Source organism: Armigeres subalbatus, chromosome 2, assembly GCF_024139115.2.
Source record: "Armigeres subalbatus isolate Guangzhou_Male chromosome 2, GZ_Asu_2, whole genome shotgun sequence".
Lineage (NCBI taxonomy): Eukaryota > Metazoa > Arthropoda > Insecta > Diptera > Culicidae > Armigeres > Armigeres subalbatus.
In genome coordinates, this window is record NC_085140.1 from 191,164,432 (window position 1) to 191,182,229 (window position 17,798).

Consider the following 17,798-nt stretch of genomic DNA (forward strand, 5'->3'; position numbering starts at 1 on the left):
TACTTTTGTGAATGAAATTCCGTTTTTCACAACAATTGAACGTGTCAAATAAGATTCAACAACTTGTACGATTTCTTCTATATAATTCAAACCTCTTTCTCAAAGTTAAAAACCGAAAACCAGCCTTACAGAACAGAGAAACCAAATTCCCATAAGAATACGTAGTTTTATGAATTTAACCCCGTTTTTCTCAAAAACTGGACGTGTTACAAAAAATCTGAATACATTAGTGAATTCAGCGAAGAAAAATCTTTCAAGTACACTGAGAATGGTTGAAGGGAGTAAAACACTGTTGACTAGTGTAATTAATTGACTTGTCTGTTTATTTCTTCTTTGTGTATCTCGGGACTCCTGTAGTTTTTTATGTAAACTGGACTGTAGTCATTGAGATTAATTTTTTGTTTATAAAAGCTATTATGGGTTAAAATATCTGTTTGTAATGCGAAGATGTCGTTATATTTTGCAAATAATGTTAACAATTTTTCCTTAGCAACATCATCAACGTTGACATTGTCTAATTTCAATTCCTCGAATAAATTTCCAATTCTCATATCCTGAGATTGTTTATTAAATGAATAAATGTCATAATCTTGTAGCGGAGTTACATTATTTGGTATCGTGTTTGAATTTTTTATAGAATCGCATGTTGTGTTAACCAGTTTAACTACTGGAAATGTTGGACTAATTATCGCATTTGAACAAAATACTCCTGGTTTTATCTCGTGCGAAGTAACTAAGTATTCGCCTTTAAGATTGCTAACGTCAAGTTTTCTGTAGACTTCACAACGAGCAGGTAATACAAGTTCACCTTGAAGATTATCCTCAATAATTAGTTCGAAAGGTTCTGAACCACTGGTTCCTGTTAGTATCCATGTGTTATAGTCAATAATACATTTGAAATTAACAAGAAAATCACGACCCAAAATTCCATCTGTTGGTAAAGGTATGTCGGTTGACACCAGTTGAAATTTTTGTCGTAGTTTGGATCCACTTGGTAATTCTATGTATGTAGATATGGAGCCTAATGTTTCAATAGAATTAGAATTGATCCCGGTAATGTTACATTTGTCATTCAGATTTACTAGCTCGGAGGACTTAATGTTCCCATATTTGAATCATTTGTTTGAGAAACTGCATAAGTCCATTTTACACTATTTCGAGAAAACAACAAAAAACTGTTTTGAACAAATTTGCACCGAATCTTTCGATTTCTTCGATACAGATCAATAGTTTTTGGCAAAACTCAACACCCTGGGAAACTTTCAGTGCAAAAAATGTAAGCAGTACTCCACAATTGCTCTTCAAAGTACGTGGACTTATGTAGTTTCTCAAACAAACGAAAAAAAATTCATACATTCCTGAACAAAATTTTTTTTTTCGTATTTTTTGCCACAATACGTATTTTTGGACGAGGATTCAGAATATATAAAAATCTCATTTTGGCCAAAAATGTTACATATGCAGTTTCTCAAACAAACGGTTCATTTGATTAATGATATTTCTGCTCCCGAATCAATAAAAATGTTCTACATTTTTCAGATGCTTCTATATGTAGAGTTACAAAATTTTTATACGCTGTATGAACAGTAAATATGTTGCTTAAGCTCTGGGCACTAGTTGTGTTAGAGCAACTTGGTTGGGTTGCTGTTGACGTTGTTGGGGCTGAAATGGTTGACGAAACCCCAATGAAGTTTGTTGGTTTGTAAGCGTCACTTGTCCAGCAGGGTGCTGCTGATCTTGTAAACTTGATGTATTATAATAAATTCTTGGTGTGTTATTATTAAAGTGACCTCTGTTATTTCCTCGCGTTGATTGTTGGTGGAAATTTCGTTGGTATCTGTGACCTCTGAAATTCTACGGCCTCTAGAGTATGCTTGACCTCTGGAATATCCTTGGAAAATCATATGGCTATTGAAATTTCCTCGACTGTTTCCCTAAACTGACTGTTTGTGTACCTAGGGTACCTATTATTCCCTGAATTGTTTGTACGGACTTGGAAAACTTTGCATGATGCTGATGGTTCATTTTCTGTTATTTTCTCAATAGCAGACGACAAAGAAGTGAATTGTCCTGCTTTCAACAATATTTTAGTTTCTTCGTTCTGTATACCCGAAGAAAGGGCTTTTACTCCGGCTTTAACAGCCATTCTGGAAGCAGTGTCTACTGGAACGTGCTCATTAATGTAAGCTCGTTCGAGTTCTAATGTAAGTTTTTCAATTTCTTGGGTGAATTTGGTAACTTCACCACTTTGTTTTGTGGCATTCAATTTCGCCACAACAGTTTCTGGTGCGATAGTTCCTTTACATTTTTCATTTAATTTTTGAATAATTTCATCGACGGCGGTGGATTATCTCCAACAGCCGATTTTGCTTTTCCCTCTAATCTCGATAGTATTGTGTTAAAAGCGGTTTGCTCATTACCATCTGTAATTAACGGTTTGCAGGCATTCAAAGCTGCTACTATACTTTCCAGTTTTTCCCCATTGCCATCATAAGAAGGGATAAGTGAGGTAATAATTTTAATAATTTCTATTACACTAGCCATTTTAGAACTTGAACTTTGAAATTGTCTTTTTAATCGAATGCAAAATATTATTGACTGTACAATATTTTTAAGCGTTGGACCCCTTTTAGAATTATGTAATTTCAAATCTATCGCATGAAGTATTTCTAGCGACATGTTTCTACTTGTTTTAACATAATAATTGAATTTAGAAGGATTTATTTTAGTTTCGTATTTCAATAAAAATTCGGTAATAATTTTATATAGGTCGCGCACAATATTTTGTTTGGTTATAAGTGTTTTATGTAGGTATCGATGGCATGGATTTTTAGAAAAATAGGTTTTAATTTTTATCAAGCTTTCAATATGTTTATCTAATTCATTTTCGATTTCCATATATTAAGAGAACATTTAGTCGCTTGACTCACCAGATGAAGATAAAACTGTTGCCATTGTGTTGTTTTAAAATCGCATCCTACGGCAGCTTCCGTCGTCTTCGTGGAGTGGATACAGTCGATGTGGCTGCTGCTGTCTCAGATTCCGCTTCATCAGACTCACTGTGTAATAACTTCGTTGAGATTGGCAAGTGATTTGGCCGAAAGTTTGTTAGCTCTTTTTCTCTCACGTTTCACTAGCAACTTATACATCGTTAGGAGTAGTTGCACTGCCACTAAACTGATGATTATACTAAGTTTAACATCGTGGCTTAAGTGCAGTTCGGTATGCACTTCTTGACTATTTATAATTGTTAAATCATGATCACCATGATTATTCACTTTCGGTGATGATTTTTCGTTCCCCATTTTAACTGCACTTGTTTCATTTTTGCAGCACGAAATTCAGTATGCCATACCGAATATTTGTCCACCTAGTCCCTTTTCTTGGGCTTCCACGTGTGTCATTATGCCTTGACTGTTTGTCACTAATAATCTTCCTGTTATCGTGGGCATAAAATTTAGCATGCGTATGTAATTCTCTGTTTCTCACTGTTGATGCTGTGACAACTGGTTCGAATTTGTTTGCTTCTTTTGATGGTTTCACCGTCACATTTAGTTTGTTACGATTCACTATTTTCACTAAACGTTCTTTTTCTAGTAGGTCGATTAACCTAGTTATATTGCGTTTTGCTTGAAAACTGATTGTTCGCTTGTTAGCGATCGCTTCGTCTAAATCCAATAATATTTGATGCATTGATCGCAATGCCATTTTTCAGGAACACACTATGAATGGTCTTCATTTTTCAGTTCACTGCGCGAGTTCACTTCACCGTTGACGATTAAAAAAAAAGCGTAACTTGACTTTACCTGAACGGTTCGCCATGTTGCAGGTTTGTTCCGCGAGTCATGTAATAATCATGGAGAAGGACTTTTCTTTTAGTTCAGTATCCCTACTATGGTGAGCTATGAAAATAGTCACCAGTAGGGACTGAAGAGACACAGTTAGTTGCTGGTCGATAATTGACTTCATGTATTCTCGATCACGTCTTAAATAGCTTACACAATCTACATGCTGTATTTAGTAGAAAAGAGACAACTGGAGTGACACTTGTAAAAAGTGCTCATCTTACAATTTTGGTGGCCGGTGGTCTTACCCGTAATGTGATGGGCTAGACCCTACGTTAGAACGAAAGAGGTAAGAAAGAGAATTCTATAACTGTGGCTCGGGCGCCGCATATGGTTGCAATTTCATAGCTTGCATTTTGGAGTGCATTGATCGAAATGAGTAATTTGAGTATATGATTTATTGACTTGAAGCATGTTACGTATCAGTGGTTCTAAAGTACCATGACACTATTCAAAAACTTATAAAACATTGAAGTAGCACTGTATGGCCAGTTTGGCGTATTGGAGTGCTTATTGGTTACTTGGGTAAGTATTAGAACGCTAGATGGGCTGTTATCCCATAAAGCATTTGTAATCAACATGATTCTAACATAGTAACCCGAATATGCCATAAAGCAGGGCTGCCCAACGTTCGGCCCACATGCCGGATGTGGCCTTCTGCTCCATTTTTTGTGGCCAGCGGCGTTTTTCTTAACCGATTCTCTCGCAACAAGTTTCATTCGACAGGGGACAAAGCCTTGTTAATCACTATTGAATTTGATAACGATCGACCATTGCGTTTAAAAGTTATTAAGTAAATGGAATCAAACTATATAAGCGCCATATAAGGTTAGTGTCTTCACTCGGTGAATTAAGTTGGGTTTTTATTATTTATTATTAAATAGGTATGTTTTAAATCAAAGCCCCAAGACACCAAGGCTTTTCAATAAAGATTGGTCAGAGTAGTTTATGTTCACGTTGAAAAAAAGGCAGGTTTGCTTAATTTGTTCGGAAATTTATGCTATATTGAAGGAATAAAATCTGAATTCAAGCATTCTATGAAATAGGATGTTTGAAAGGACCTCAAGAGGGGCCCATCGTGCTCACCCTCTTCCGGCACCGCTGCCTCGAGATGCTGAAGTATGAAGTAGCGACATCAGGTAGCTTAAGTCGCTCTAGGTCGTACCGTGGCAGCCGTCGCTACCGAACATTGTTGATGACGGATAGTTTTGGACGCAGTTTAACCATCACTAGAAGGGCCGTCCATCAATCAGAACGTGGTTGATTTGTGATTCTGTCTGCAGTGGTGATCTCCAGGTGTACCGATACGGAAGGCTGTGTTGGAAGTAGGTGCTGCGAATGGCCATATTCTTGTAGGCAGCGAAATCAATTAGTCGTAAGCCGTTTTCGTTCGTCAGCCGATAAGCGATGAACTTCCCAATAGTCGATCTAAACTCCTCCTCTTGGCCAACCTCCGTTCAAATCTCCTATGATGATTTTGACGTCGTGGCTTGGGCAGCAGTCGTACTCACGTTCCAGCTGCGCGTAGAATGCGTCATTATCATCATCAGTGGTCCCGGAGTGTGGGGTATGGACGTTGGTTTAGCTGAAGTTGAAGAACCGGCCTTTGATCCTCAACCTACACATTCTCTCGTTGATCGGCCACCACCCGATCACGCACCTTTGCATATCGCCCATCACTATGAAAGCTGTTCCCAGCTCGTATGTGTTGTCGCAGCTCTGGTAGATTGTATGATTTACCTCTAAACGTTCGCACCGTTGATCCCTTCCAACAAACCTCCTGCAGCGCTAAGATGCCGAATCCACGGTCCTTGACTCTTGAGTACATCGGCGAGTATGCGTGTGCTCCGATGAAGTTGAGAGATTTGAAGTTCCACGAACCGAGTTTTCAATCGCTAGTCCCTTTTCGTCGCAGTGGTCTTCGCCGATCCGATCCGGTCCGTACTCTCTTGTTGATTGTTCGTTGCGTATATTTTTTAAAGGCTGGCTTGCAGGTCCTGACACCAAACCCCCTAAATTTCCGGAGGACCATTCCTCCTTATTCCCGGTGGACCATGGTGCACAGTTTCCCTTAGAGTCCTTCGCTGGCACTCGGACGATGATCAGCCGCCCCTAACATAGAGAACAGACGCTGTTGTGACGCTCAGTAAGATTTGAACCTCCGGAGAGGAGCAAACCCCCTTCCCTGTCAGCATACGACCATAGTTCCCACCGGGTCGGTTACCCGATCTTCCCTAAGGTAGCTCGTATCCCGGCCAGCACCACGTGGAGGTAGGGATAGGAGTTGCTGGGTAAGAGGCTAAGGACCACTAGATGGGGTCTATTTTATTCCTTCAGACAAATTCCAAAAGACATTTATTTTGTACAAATAACCGAGCCATGCTGGAATCCTATCAACAAAATAGTTTTGGTGTGAAAAGAAAACATTTCGATACAACTTTGTAGTACGAAAACTAAGAAGGACAAACATAAAACAGAATTTAAATACATTACCAACCATTATAAAAGATCTTTGAGGCGTTTTTAATTCTCACTTCGGTAGCACCATCAATTATTTAACGTTACTTCCAGAGAGTCAAAATGGTTGTCAGAACCGAACAGAAGAATAAAATTTTGACCATGCCACTATTGCCGGCGGGGACAATTTTTGATCCTGCCCTGGCACACACTGGTAGTGAACGAAAACACACACACCGCGGCTCCAGTTCCTTCCTGGAAGAGCTAGTCGCTGATTGAAATTCGAAAATTTGCTGTTTTCAAGACGCTTGCTGCTGCTAACCAAATTCAAACTCTCGGAAATAAATTATCCAGGTCTATGTCGAGAGACGGAGGCTTATGGCCTTAGGACGTGGCGCTACTATCCATGATTTGTGATGATACCCTGCTGAATCATTGGCCGGATCGACCGCTTCCATCTCTATAGATGTTTAGCGAATGGTGCTTAAGCTTATGGAAGGAATCTTAAATGCTGATCCGTCTATAGAGATACGAGATTTTCCATCAACTAACGACGAGTGGATATAATTATGTTTGCAGTGGCCTTGATTTTCGATTGTCTTCCTTGAAGGTTCTATTTTGCATAATTGTTTTACCTGCCTAACATCATCAATAAAAACAGTTGATTGTAGAAATAGTGTAAATCATGGAATCGGTGTTCACTGGATTTAAGAAAAAAAGAAGGAATTTCGATTTTAGTTCAGTGAATCCCAACGTATGGAACATGCACCCTTGGGGGGTAAGTGCATTTTTTGTGTGGAAGATTGTGTGTGATCTTAAAATTGCATGAGCATGAGCATGAGCATGAGCATGATGACCGTGCATTTCGTAGTTGCTACTCCGTGATCGACCAGAACAATCGCAATTGCACAGGGAACCAATGGATGGAAGCATGGGATTTGCTTTCCAACCTCAATGTGCACAGTCCGAGAGCTCTAGTATTTTGAATAGTCGATAACGGCGCTGGCCACGTCCTCACGGTCATCGGGGATGGGAAGGAATTGATGATGCAGTCACTCGCCCACTGCAAGCCGAGAACACCTCTGCACTCGCCACGAGTTCTTGCGGAATTTTATTGGGATCTTGGTTAAGGTTTTATGGCAGAGGTTCGTCTTGGTTAACGGGTTGCCAATGTGATAGTTATGAAAGGGTAGTGTAGTATTCTAATTGGATGCCGAAATCAATCTTTTTTTTGTTCATTTCGAATTCTAACAGTAACCTGCTAGAACTAATCAAGTTGTAGGTATAGGGATAGAAGATGGAAACGGTATGAAAGCCCATTTCCAGTTCTAGCGATTGCTGGAACATGAGAAATATATGAAAAGATACAAAGTAGGAGGAATGGAACGGGCCTGGGATTGAACCCACGACCTCCTGCGTATGAGGCAGAAGCGGTAGCCATATGACCACCAAGCCCGTTATTATGTGTGATCTTAAAATTGAAAAAAAAAACTTTAGAGAAATTATTTAAGCTCTTTTAGTGGAATGTCTTCAACTGTCTTACTTACTGTCGTACTTGTATGAGAGACTGAAGACGGCCTCACAGTTGAGGTCGAAATACGTATCTGTAAAGATAGCAAAACGTAGTGGAATTGAATGGAAAGTACTAAACTCGTTTTAGACAGTTTAAAAAAAAACTTGTTTTTGAATATTTAGCGTACTTGCGTTTACACTCTGGAGTTCGAATTACCATGAACCAACTCAAGTTGACCCGCATGCAACGAAAAAAGGAGACAAACGACAAATCTAAAATTTATTAGCTTGGTTCAGCTCCCGTCTTTATGACGGATTTTCTCACGGTAACCCAAACGCGATTGTGGACATCCACCAGGCAGAAACCGCTAAGACATGTTTCGCTGTCATCCATTGAATCGTTTGTTGATTGAATTTCAAATGCGGTTCCGGAACGTTCAGTGCCGGGCCGTATCAAGTTCCACGTTTTGGGGGTTTGCTTTGTGAGCGCATCATGCTTCGATGGATGAGTTTCATCAAAATGCACGATGCAGAACCGCAGTTGAAATATGGAGCAAAAAGTGTCATAAATATGTGCACCAATTTACGAGTGGCGACCTGTGGCCAATAGATTTTGCCAAAGTTGATTAAGAAATTTTTCATTCCGGCGTCCTCCCAACAATGACCTGACAACACAGAGAACAGACATCCAAAATCAATTCAAAAAGTGATTATTTAACGTATACAATTGCGGCTTTTGAATATTTTAAATATGATATTGATTAATGATGAATGATTATAAATACAAATTAATGATAATAAAAACTACCAGCAATAGCCACAATATGATACGTGGCTGCTCATATTCCAACGTCTTAAAAAGTTTTGTTTAAGCAAAATGTTACTGCTTGGCTGTCTGTTCTCTGTGCTGGCAGGCAGCCTTGGGCCTTTGGAATTTGAAGACAAAATCGATTAGATTATGATTTATATTTCCTGAATAACGTTGCGCGTTTTTACATCATGAAAGTCTGACATGGAAATAAGTTATTACTATATTAACTTGATGCTTGACAAAGTTCTCATGAAAATGGTAAATTTGTAAACTGAAGTACATATGCTTTCAGGAAGTTTCGGAGCAAAGTTTCAGATCGACAACCCGTCCACTTTGCTACCATTTTGACTCAAATCCCGAGCAGACTCGTATTCCAAACACTCCACATTGGTCCAGGGAGGAGACAAAGTGGTAATAAGTTTTTCAAGCCGAACATAGCAGAGATAGAAAAAAAACTTTGTTCTACAAAGTTGCTCCTAACGATTAGGGGCTTATTGAGGTTTTCATAAAAATTAGGGTGGGCCACATTTAAAAAAAATTAAAAATTAAACTTTTTCATTTGCAGAGATACGGCTATACAATGTTCCGCGAAGTTATAGTTCAGCCCGATTCCAAGAATTTTGCTCATAAAATTATTTCTCTAGCTCTTAAATTGACTGATTTAGAGCAATTTTCCCAAAGTTTACTTAGGGTGACCCTTAAAAAACAGGTTTTTGCTCTAACTTTTGTTTCAAATTTCTCAGCAATGTGATGTTCAGACCACTTTTTGTGCTTTGCAGGCGCAACTTTTCATGGACTTAGCGTTGGCATATCTCATGTGGATCAAAAGTTATTGAGGTTTTTCTTCGAAAAAAACGTTTTCTTCTAACGGCTGTATCTATGAATGGCGCAAACATTTTTCAATCTGTTTTCTCGACCTTATTCTACTACTTTCAGGCTTCATTTCAGGGTGTTTAAATCGAGGGGATAATTGAAAATAACCCCATATTATTGCAATGAAAAATTACCGTTTTTTTCCATTTTCAAGCACTAATTTGCTATTTTTAAGTGTTTTGCTTCCATGGCTTACTTCGTGATATGGCAAACGCCACACCATTTTGTTATAGAGCCTGAGCAGAAGCTAATATCTTGAAAACAGCAGTTCTTATGAACTTGATATGAATAAGAGGTAACATGACAAAAAATAATAACAAAAATTAATATCCAAAATAAATACTTTAGGCATAACATTATCAGATATTTTAATACAAAACAAAAAATAATTATGTTTTGCCTTTGATATTGTAATAACAACATATGTTATGCCTTGAATATTTTGTATATTACTTTTTATTATTTCGTATCTTATACATGTGAGTAATTCTCGCTGAGACCGGGCCACTATTTGCACGAGGTCTATGAAAATGCTTAAATTTATGATTAATTATTTTAGAGCGTCTTAGGGGAAATGCTACAAGGTTAAAAGACTATTATTCTTCCATTTACTTCCACTATTAACTTTTTTTTATGTATCAACAAGCAGATACGCATTTCGTTTCCTACTTGGAAACTTCTTCAGTGTTTGTTATCGACTATTAGTCGATAACAAACACTGAAGAAGTTTCCAAGTAGGAAACGAAATGCGTATCTGCTTGTTGATACATAAAAAAAGTTAATAGTGGAAGTAAATGGAAGAATAATAGTCTTTTAACCTTAAATTTATGTTCATTCGAATGCTTTCGGCGAGTTTATTTGGCTGTCATCTCGAATTTATTTTGGAACTAATAAACTCGACGAAAGCATTCGAATGAACATAAATTTAAGCATTTTCAAAGACCTCGTGCAAATAGTGGCCCGGTCTCAGCGAGAATTACTCACATGTATAAGATACGAAATAATAAAAAGTAATATACAAAATATTCAAGGCATAACATATGTTGTTATTACAATATCAAAGGCAAAACATAATTATTTTTCGTTTTGTATTAAAATATCTGATAATGTTATGCCTAAAGTATTTATTTTGGATATTAATTTTTGTTATTATTTTTTGTCATGTTACCTCTTCTTCATATCAAGTTCATAAGAAATGCTGTTTTCAAGATATTAGCTTCAGCTCAGGCTCTATAACAAAATGGTGTGGCGTTTGTCATATCACGAAGTAAGCCATGGAAGCAAAACACTTGAAAATAGCAAATTTGTGCTTGAAAATGAAAAAAACGGTAATTTTTCATTGCAATAATATGGGGTTATTTTCAATTATCCCCTCGATTTAAACACCCTGAAATGAAGCCTGAAAGTAGTAGAATAAGGTCGAGAAAACAGATTGAAAAAATGTTTGTGCCATTCATAGATACAGCCGTTAGAAGAAAACGTTTTTTTCGAAGAAAAACCTCAATAACTTTTGATCCACATGAGATATGCCAACGCTAAGTCCATGAAAAGTTGCGCCCTGCAAAGCACAAAAAGTGGTCTGTACACCACATAGCTGAGAAAATTGAAACAAAAACGTTAGGGCAAAAAAATGTTTTTATAAGGGCCACCTTAAATAAATTTGGGAAAATTTCTCCAAATCGGTCAATTTAAGAGCTAGAGAAGTAATTTTATTAGCTAAATTCTTGGAATCTGGTTGAATTTCAACTTTGCGGAACATTGTATACCCGTATGTCTACAAATAAAAAAGATTCATTTTTCCTTTTTTTCAAATGTGGCCCACCCTAATTTTTATGAAAACCTCAATAAGCCCCTCACTGTTAGGAGCAAATTTGTAGAACAAAGTATTTTTCTATCTCTGCTATTTTCGGCTTGAAAAACTTATTACCGCTTTGCATGCTACCTGGACCACAGTGACTCCGTACAGATCAAGGACATAAGAATTGTCCAACAATGAGCGCTTTACGCTGGAAACAATTGATCTATTGATATATCTTAATTTATATGCAATAAAGACCTCTGAAATGAAAAATGTGCTAAAGTGTTCGTAATATGAATCTAAACGGTATTTAGCAAGCAAAAAAATCTGCTCGTAGGGTCGCGCGATTAAATGAATAATTATTTGCGAGCGTCTTAGGGGAAAATGTTACACGGTTTAAACGACTGTTGTCTTCCTTCTGCTTCCACGAATTAGTGGAAGAAAAAGAAAGACAACAGTCGTTTAAACTAGAAATACTACAATAAGAGATCGGCGAAGACGCCATATTGTTTCCAATCGAACCGTCAAAAGCGGTTCCAATTCGACTTGTTTACTTTTTGCTTCCATAAGAAGCAAGCAAAAAGTTCACGTGCTGCCAGTATTATTTTCACAATTTCATGCATTTTCATACGTTGCCATTTCGACAGTTTTTCACTCCGCCGGTCTCTGGTTATAGGGTTGCTAGTTTAAACCGTATAGGATGTTGGCTCAACACTTTTTGTATGGACGATTTACGACGATTTACCAACTAGTTAACCTTCAACATATAGATGTTGAACTTCCGAGCAAGCGCCTAGAAAATGATATTTATCTAAAATTTCGCAGAGATGTCATACTTGAATCTAGATATCATACTTAAATTTCAGATTTATGTTTACTAGTACTAATTGCCAACAACTCCAAAATAACAGCTTTCTGAAAGCTGCCAATAGAATACATCCTTGCCTCACACCAGCTACAACCCGGATAGGGTCGAACAAGACCCCATTGTGCAGCACTCTACATGAGAAGGCCTCGTATTGTGCCTCGACGAGACCGGTGATTTTCTCAGGAACCCCCTTGCGTCTCAGGGCGCCCCACATATTCTCGTGATTGAGACGGTCGAAAGCTTTTTCGTAGTCAATGAATACCAAGTAAAGTGACTCTTGGAATTCGTTGACCTGCTCCAGAATGATACGTAGCGTGACAATATGGTCCACACAGGATCTTCCGGCACGGAATCCGGCCTGCTGCCGCCGGAGAGTCGCATCGATCTTCTCCTGAATCTTTGCTAGGATAATTTTGCATAGAACTTTGAGAACGGTACACAGCAACATAATGCCTCGCCAGATATCGCATACAGTCAGGTCACCCTTTTTGAGCACCTTCACTAAGGTACCTTGTATCCAGTCGACCGAGAAAGTTGCGGTGTCCCAGATATTACGAAATAAACGATGCAGTAGCTGAGCGGATGTCATGGGGTCAGCTTTGAGCATCTCGGCTGCTATGCGATCGACTCCTGGAGCTTTATTCGATTTCATGTTTTGAATAGCTGTTTGAATCTATAGCAGTGATGGAAATTCGGTATTGACGCGTATTATACGTCGGATCCGAAGCAGATCATGCTGAGGTGGTGATTGAAAACACACTTGAAAAAGTTGTTCGAAGTGCTCGAACCAGCGTTTCAGCTGGTCAGTTGGGTCGGTCAATAACTGATCATTCGCGTCTTTCACAGGCATCGTTGCATTCATCTTCGTCCCGCTTACTTAAGCGTCGTGAGATATCATAGAGGAGGCGAATGTCCCCGGTTGCGGCGGCTCTCTCCTTCGTCGGCCAGAGAGTCTGCCCACGCTCGCTTGTCCCGTCGACATGAGCGTTTTACTTCCTTCTCAAGAGCCGAGTATCGTTGACGGGCTAAGACTTTGGCTCTTCTGGTTTTGTATCGCTCTATCGCGGCTTTGGCTTCTCTTTGCTCCTCTATCTTCCTCCAGCTCTCATCGGTGATCCATTGTTTTCTCTGGGTGCGCAGTTCGCCCAGATTGTTCTCGCTGGTGGCGATGAAGGCGTTCTTGATGGCGGTCCATTGGTCTTCTACGCTGCCACGCTGCTTCCGGAATATCTGCTGCACACGTCTCCAGTTCTTCAACGAAGGACCGTTTAACCGTGGCATCTTCCAGTCGACGAGTGTTGAACCGTCGTCCAACTCTCTCCTCCTGCCGACGAATCCGCGCAATGCGCAGGCGTATTTTGCCGATGAGGAGGTGATCATCAGACGCGATATCGGCACTACGTTTATTCCGTATCAAGAAGGCTCCGTTTCCATTTTCGGCTGATGCAGATGTGGTCGATTTGATTTTCTGTAAAGCCGTCACGGGAGATCCTGTAAAGCCATCACGGGAGACCCACGTGACCTTGTGAACCGGTCGATGAGGGAAGAGCGTGAAAACTGAAAGCATCTTGCAATGCACAACCTGCTGGAGTTAAGCGAGAATTGCTCGGGTCAATTTTAAGTCCGCCATCCTTAGCGGGAATCCATTGTATTTCTGGTTGATTGTAATCGTCAAATTGGAGGACTACATCGTGTTGGACTAGCTTGATGAAATCCACAAATTCTCCATGTTTCTGGATAAGCAACAATTCGCTCCTATGATCAGACGGTAGATAAAGAACACCAATGCTGACGAAACGGTTGCTGTTTTCCAACCTCCTAGGTGACGTACTATTGGAGGTTCAGGCTCAGGGCAGATTAGAAGCCGTAAGCTGTTTGCTAATACGGAGAAAAAAGGAGGAAAACAAAAGGGAAATCTTCTGCATGGCCTAGGCGCCTCAGCTTCTCCCTCAATCATCTTCGTCCTGCAGGATTTCATGTGAGGTTAACATTGGACAAGTTAAGAATTTAGTGTGACGATCCGTTTGTCTACCGATAATATTGAAGTACACAGATTAGTGGGAAAGAGCCAGGATATTAACTCAATGAGTTTCATATCCTTCAAAGTCGGCATACCAGACAACCTCAAAGCAGTAGCGCTTTCACCGACAACTTGGCCAAAGGGGGCGCTTATCCTAGAAATCAAAAACATTAGGTCTGTGAGAAAATTTTGGGAATCAGCTCAAGACGAAGAAGCATTACCTCTCAAATAGCATCAACTTATTGCTGCCTAGGAATAGATGTTGCTGAAGATAGAAAGCCGGGACGCACACAAACAAGGAAGCTCTCACTTCCGACCCAGTTGAACCGAAAACTATTCTTCATTCTCCTGTTAGTTCCTGCCATCAAATCCGCCCCGGTCCTGTGGTCGGAAATAGGGTGAGAGTCTTCCAAGCCGTGCTCTCAGGCAAGTACTGGACGTTGGTTGACAATTCTTCTCCTGATCGTCCTTTCATGCTCGTCACCAGTGACAGGTTAACTAAGGGGCCCCATACACGCCCCAACATGTTGTACAACTTTGACTCCGCCCCCAAGAAATTTGGTTCGGTCGGAGTAAAGTCGGACTGTCTGTGGGTAAGTTGTTCTGTCCAACATACTGCATAACACGTCGGAGCGTGTATGGGGCCCCTTATTTTCATGGATTGCTTACCTTCAACCTCTGAAACAGATCAACATGCTCAACATGCTCATTTGTATGTGTTGGACTTGCTAATACCGTTCCTTTTCCGGATGTAGGACCTCCGGTGCGTTTCAATTCTTCAACAGCAAGTGATTCGATTCTAAATTTCAAATTATCAGAATGTAAGAATGTACGTTTTCCGTAGTCGCAGCTGATTCAAATTACGATGTAATCCTGCTTATTACTTGGCTCGATGATAGTCTTCTCTTGACTCAATTGTTCGATAAAGCATACTCCATTTTTAAAACAGATCGTAACGGAAGTCGGAAGAGACGCGGCGGATGAGTATTGATTACGGTCTCCTCTAGATTTTGCTCTCTTGTTGATCCAACTCCCGTGAGCGGTTTACTGGAACCGTGATCGAGCTTGAATTGATCAAGGCAGTAACATTTGATTTCAATTCATCCAGTTTGTCCGCCTTAAGTTGCCACACAAATGCATTCTGTGCGGTCATTTGGGCCGCATGACCAGAAGCAAACGCTGCTTGGATAGTATGACGAAATCGCAAATCATTCATGAGCTTTGTGTAAGAGAGACATCTCAAGCACTATTTGTTCCCACAATCAGTTATCGCATGAGCCCTTCTATTAAGTTCCACAGCTCCATTCGATTCATGTATAATAGCATATATGCAAATACAGAATTGTTTGTTCATCTAAGATTCCAATCTAAAAAATTTCAATAGTAAACTATTGATTTGTCCTCTATTCTCAAACACTATCAGTATGTCAATCAGTCAATTATGTCATGTGCGCATTGGAGAAGTTAAAGATGAAATTACCGTTTCAGAAATGTGTTAAAGCGCAAAAGCCTACAGTAGTCGATTCTGTTCAATTAAATTTTATTTACAGGCATAGATATTAATAGTTTACATATTTTTTGTAATTTTCAAATTTAATCTAAATCGTATCAGAGTCACGTTGGTTCTTCACTATCATCATGACTGGGAATGAGTTGATGATCTTCAGAACACCATTTGCTCTCGAATACTGCATCGGACGATTGGCTATTAGTATACTGCCCTTTGTAGAGCGATGAGGAGGCCAATTGTTCCAGTGCGTTAGTTGCTGTTTCGGTAATAGCTCGAGACAGCAGAAGTTGGATTTCCAGTTTCACCTTTTCCTCGGCTAATCTGTCGTTCATCATGTCAAGCGTCAAAGTAACATAATCTCCAAAACGTCTGTTCCGATCGGGGTCTAATTCTTGTAAGGGTGGTGGATTGCTGTTATTATCCATGTGGCTGGGTATTGGGCTCTTCGTTCGAATTTTCTTAAGATAAATAACAGGCTCAAGCATTTCCTGTTGCGGTAAAACATCTTCATATTGCTCCTCACTAGCAAAATTGTTGCTGTCATCGTTAACGTGCTGTAATGAAGTAAAATATCTCTTAGAACAATTATTATTTAATTAACCATGAATCTCACTTACGGATGGAAGCTCGGATGAAAGCATTCCATATTGCTCACACAACATTTCCGATTTGAGAAAGGACATTGCGTTGAAAAACTCCCATTTTGGTGTGGCATCGCTCTTGGCATACTTCTTCAAATTTTGTCCGTAAATAGTGCGAAGCGATCGCATTTTCTCTTTGATTGCTTCGGTGTTGGTATTAAAATCAGTAGCAAGTTGATCCAGTAGAAAGCCTCGGAAGTGTTTGTTTTTATACTCCTTGTTATCTTTCTTCCACAGAGCAGGTTGACTTTGAAATCCGTTGATCAAGCGGTATGTATCCTCCATCGTCCAGGTCTGCTGAAACCACCGGCGCCGCGTTTTTTTTAGCAACGTCAGAATAGAAACCAATTAGATGGACACTTCAATAAATTAGGTGAATGGAATTATTACCTTGCTGGCTCCTGCCGCTGCTGCCATCGTGACGGTGCTTTATGGAGCAAATTGTGCTCTCACTAAAACATAGCATATTACTTGGCAAGCCGGGTGCTGTGCAAGCGAATCAAGGTGTGTGTGAGTTCACTTGTCAAGCTCAGCGCTCTGTGCGAGTAAGTTTGCGTGAGAAACATTTTCAAGTGGCTCTCCCATCGAGCAATCGCAAGCCAACAGCGTGGTAGCACGTTGAAGCAGACGGTGCATGACTGTACGGCAAAAGAGGAAAGCAATTCAACGGAAATTATATCCACCGTCGAGCAACAGATAGCAATGTTTAGTAATGTTTCGTTGAGGTAGGCAGTTCATGGATGAACGCAACATTTATAATAAATCATTATGACATATCACATTTGTATTTAACAAAATAGATCAAAAGCTATGTTCGAATAATTCTTTTTACGTTATACGTATGTATGTATGTAGTTATCCACCATCCTGACTTGAGTCTTGCTCAAACAACATTCTTTTTTACATTATGAACCCAAACAAAAGTTTAAAGAAATTCAAAATGCCCACCAGCAGAAATTTGTAAGTTCAAACGTCGAACACTCATTCGCGACTGAACTTGGTTGGTAATCACGTTGTCGTCCGGAAAAAATGTAGCCTTAAGCACAGTTTCTTTTTATAAGTCTCTTCCTATCATCTTAGATAACTAATGTATTAATTATCTAAGCTGTCATGTACTTCAATGTGTCAATTATTACTAATCCGATCCACTAAGATGCATCATACGGAATCATGATTCTGATCTTCTGAATGTTACGTGCAATAATATGTCCTACGCGAAGTTAAAGTAATTGTATGAACGCAGATCAAATAAAATATTCAATATGCTTTTGAGTAGACTATATCCCTCGTTTGATGGCATTGTGATGTGACTGCTGTGGACATCCGCGAAGGCGATGGTATCTCGCTAAATATCCGGAAATTTGAACTAAAGTACGAATATCACCGTTGTGTGGAACGGTAAAATGCTGGTAACGGGTCAAAACGGAAAAAGCAACGCGTTTGGCACATAAGACTACATCCCT

General features: G+C 39.6%; 1 protein-coding gene across 1 annotated transcript; it reads right to left on the reverse strand.

Annotated features, from left to right (window-relative positions):
- Nucleotides 1-15,707: 15,707 nt before the first annotated feature.
- Nucleotides 15,708-16,953, reverse strand: LOC134215659 (uncharacterized). Its single transcript, XM_062694795.1, has 3 exons — nucleotides 16,726-16,953; nucleotides 16,312-16,629; nucleotides 15,708-16,248 (listed from the first exon to the last, which is right to left on the reverse strand). Exons 1-3 carry the CDS (start codon nucleotides 16,750-16,752, stop codon nucleotides 15,799-15,801), a joined length of 795 nt encoding a protein of 264 aa, XP_062550779.1. The 5' UTR covers nucleotides 16,753-16,953; the 3' UTR covers nucleotides 15,708-15,798.
- Between the last annotated feature and the right edge of the window lie 845 nt (nucleotides 16,954-17,798).

Bases quoted from the DNA above. Each gene is read 5' to 3' on its own strand.
- LOC134215659 (XM_062694795.1), bottom strand. From the start codon at position 16,752: ATGGCAGCAGCGGCAGGAGCCAGCAAG. The intron at 16,630-16,725 runs GTAATAATTCCA...TGGTTTCAGCAG, and splicing joins CAGCGGCAGGAGCCAGCAAG to ACCTGGACGATGGAGGATAC. The intron at 16,249-16,311 runs GTAAGTGAGATT...ACTTCATTACAG, and splicing joins TTTCATCCGAGCTTCCATCC to CACGTTAACGATGACAGCAA.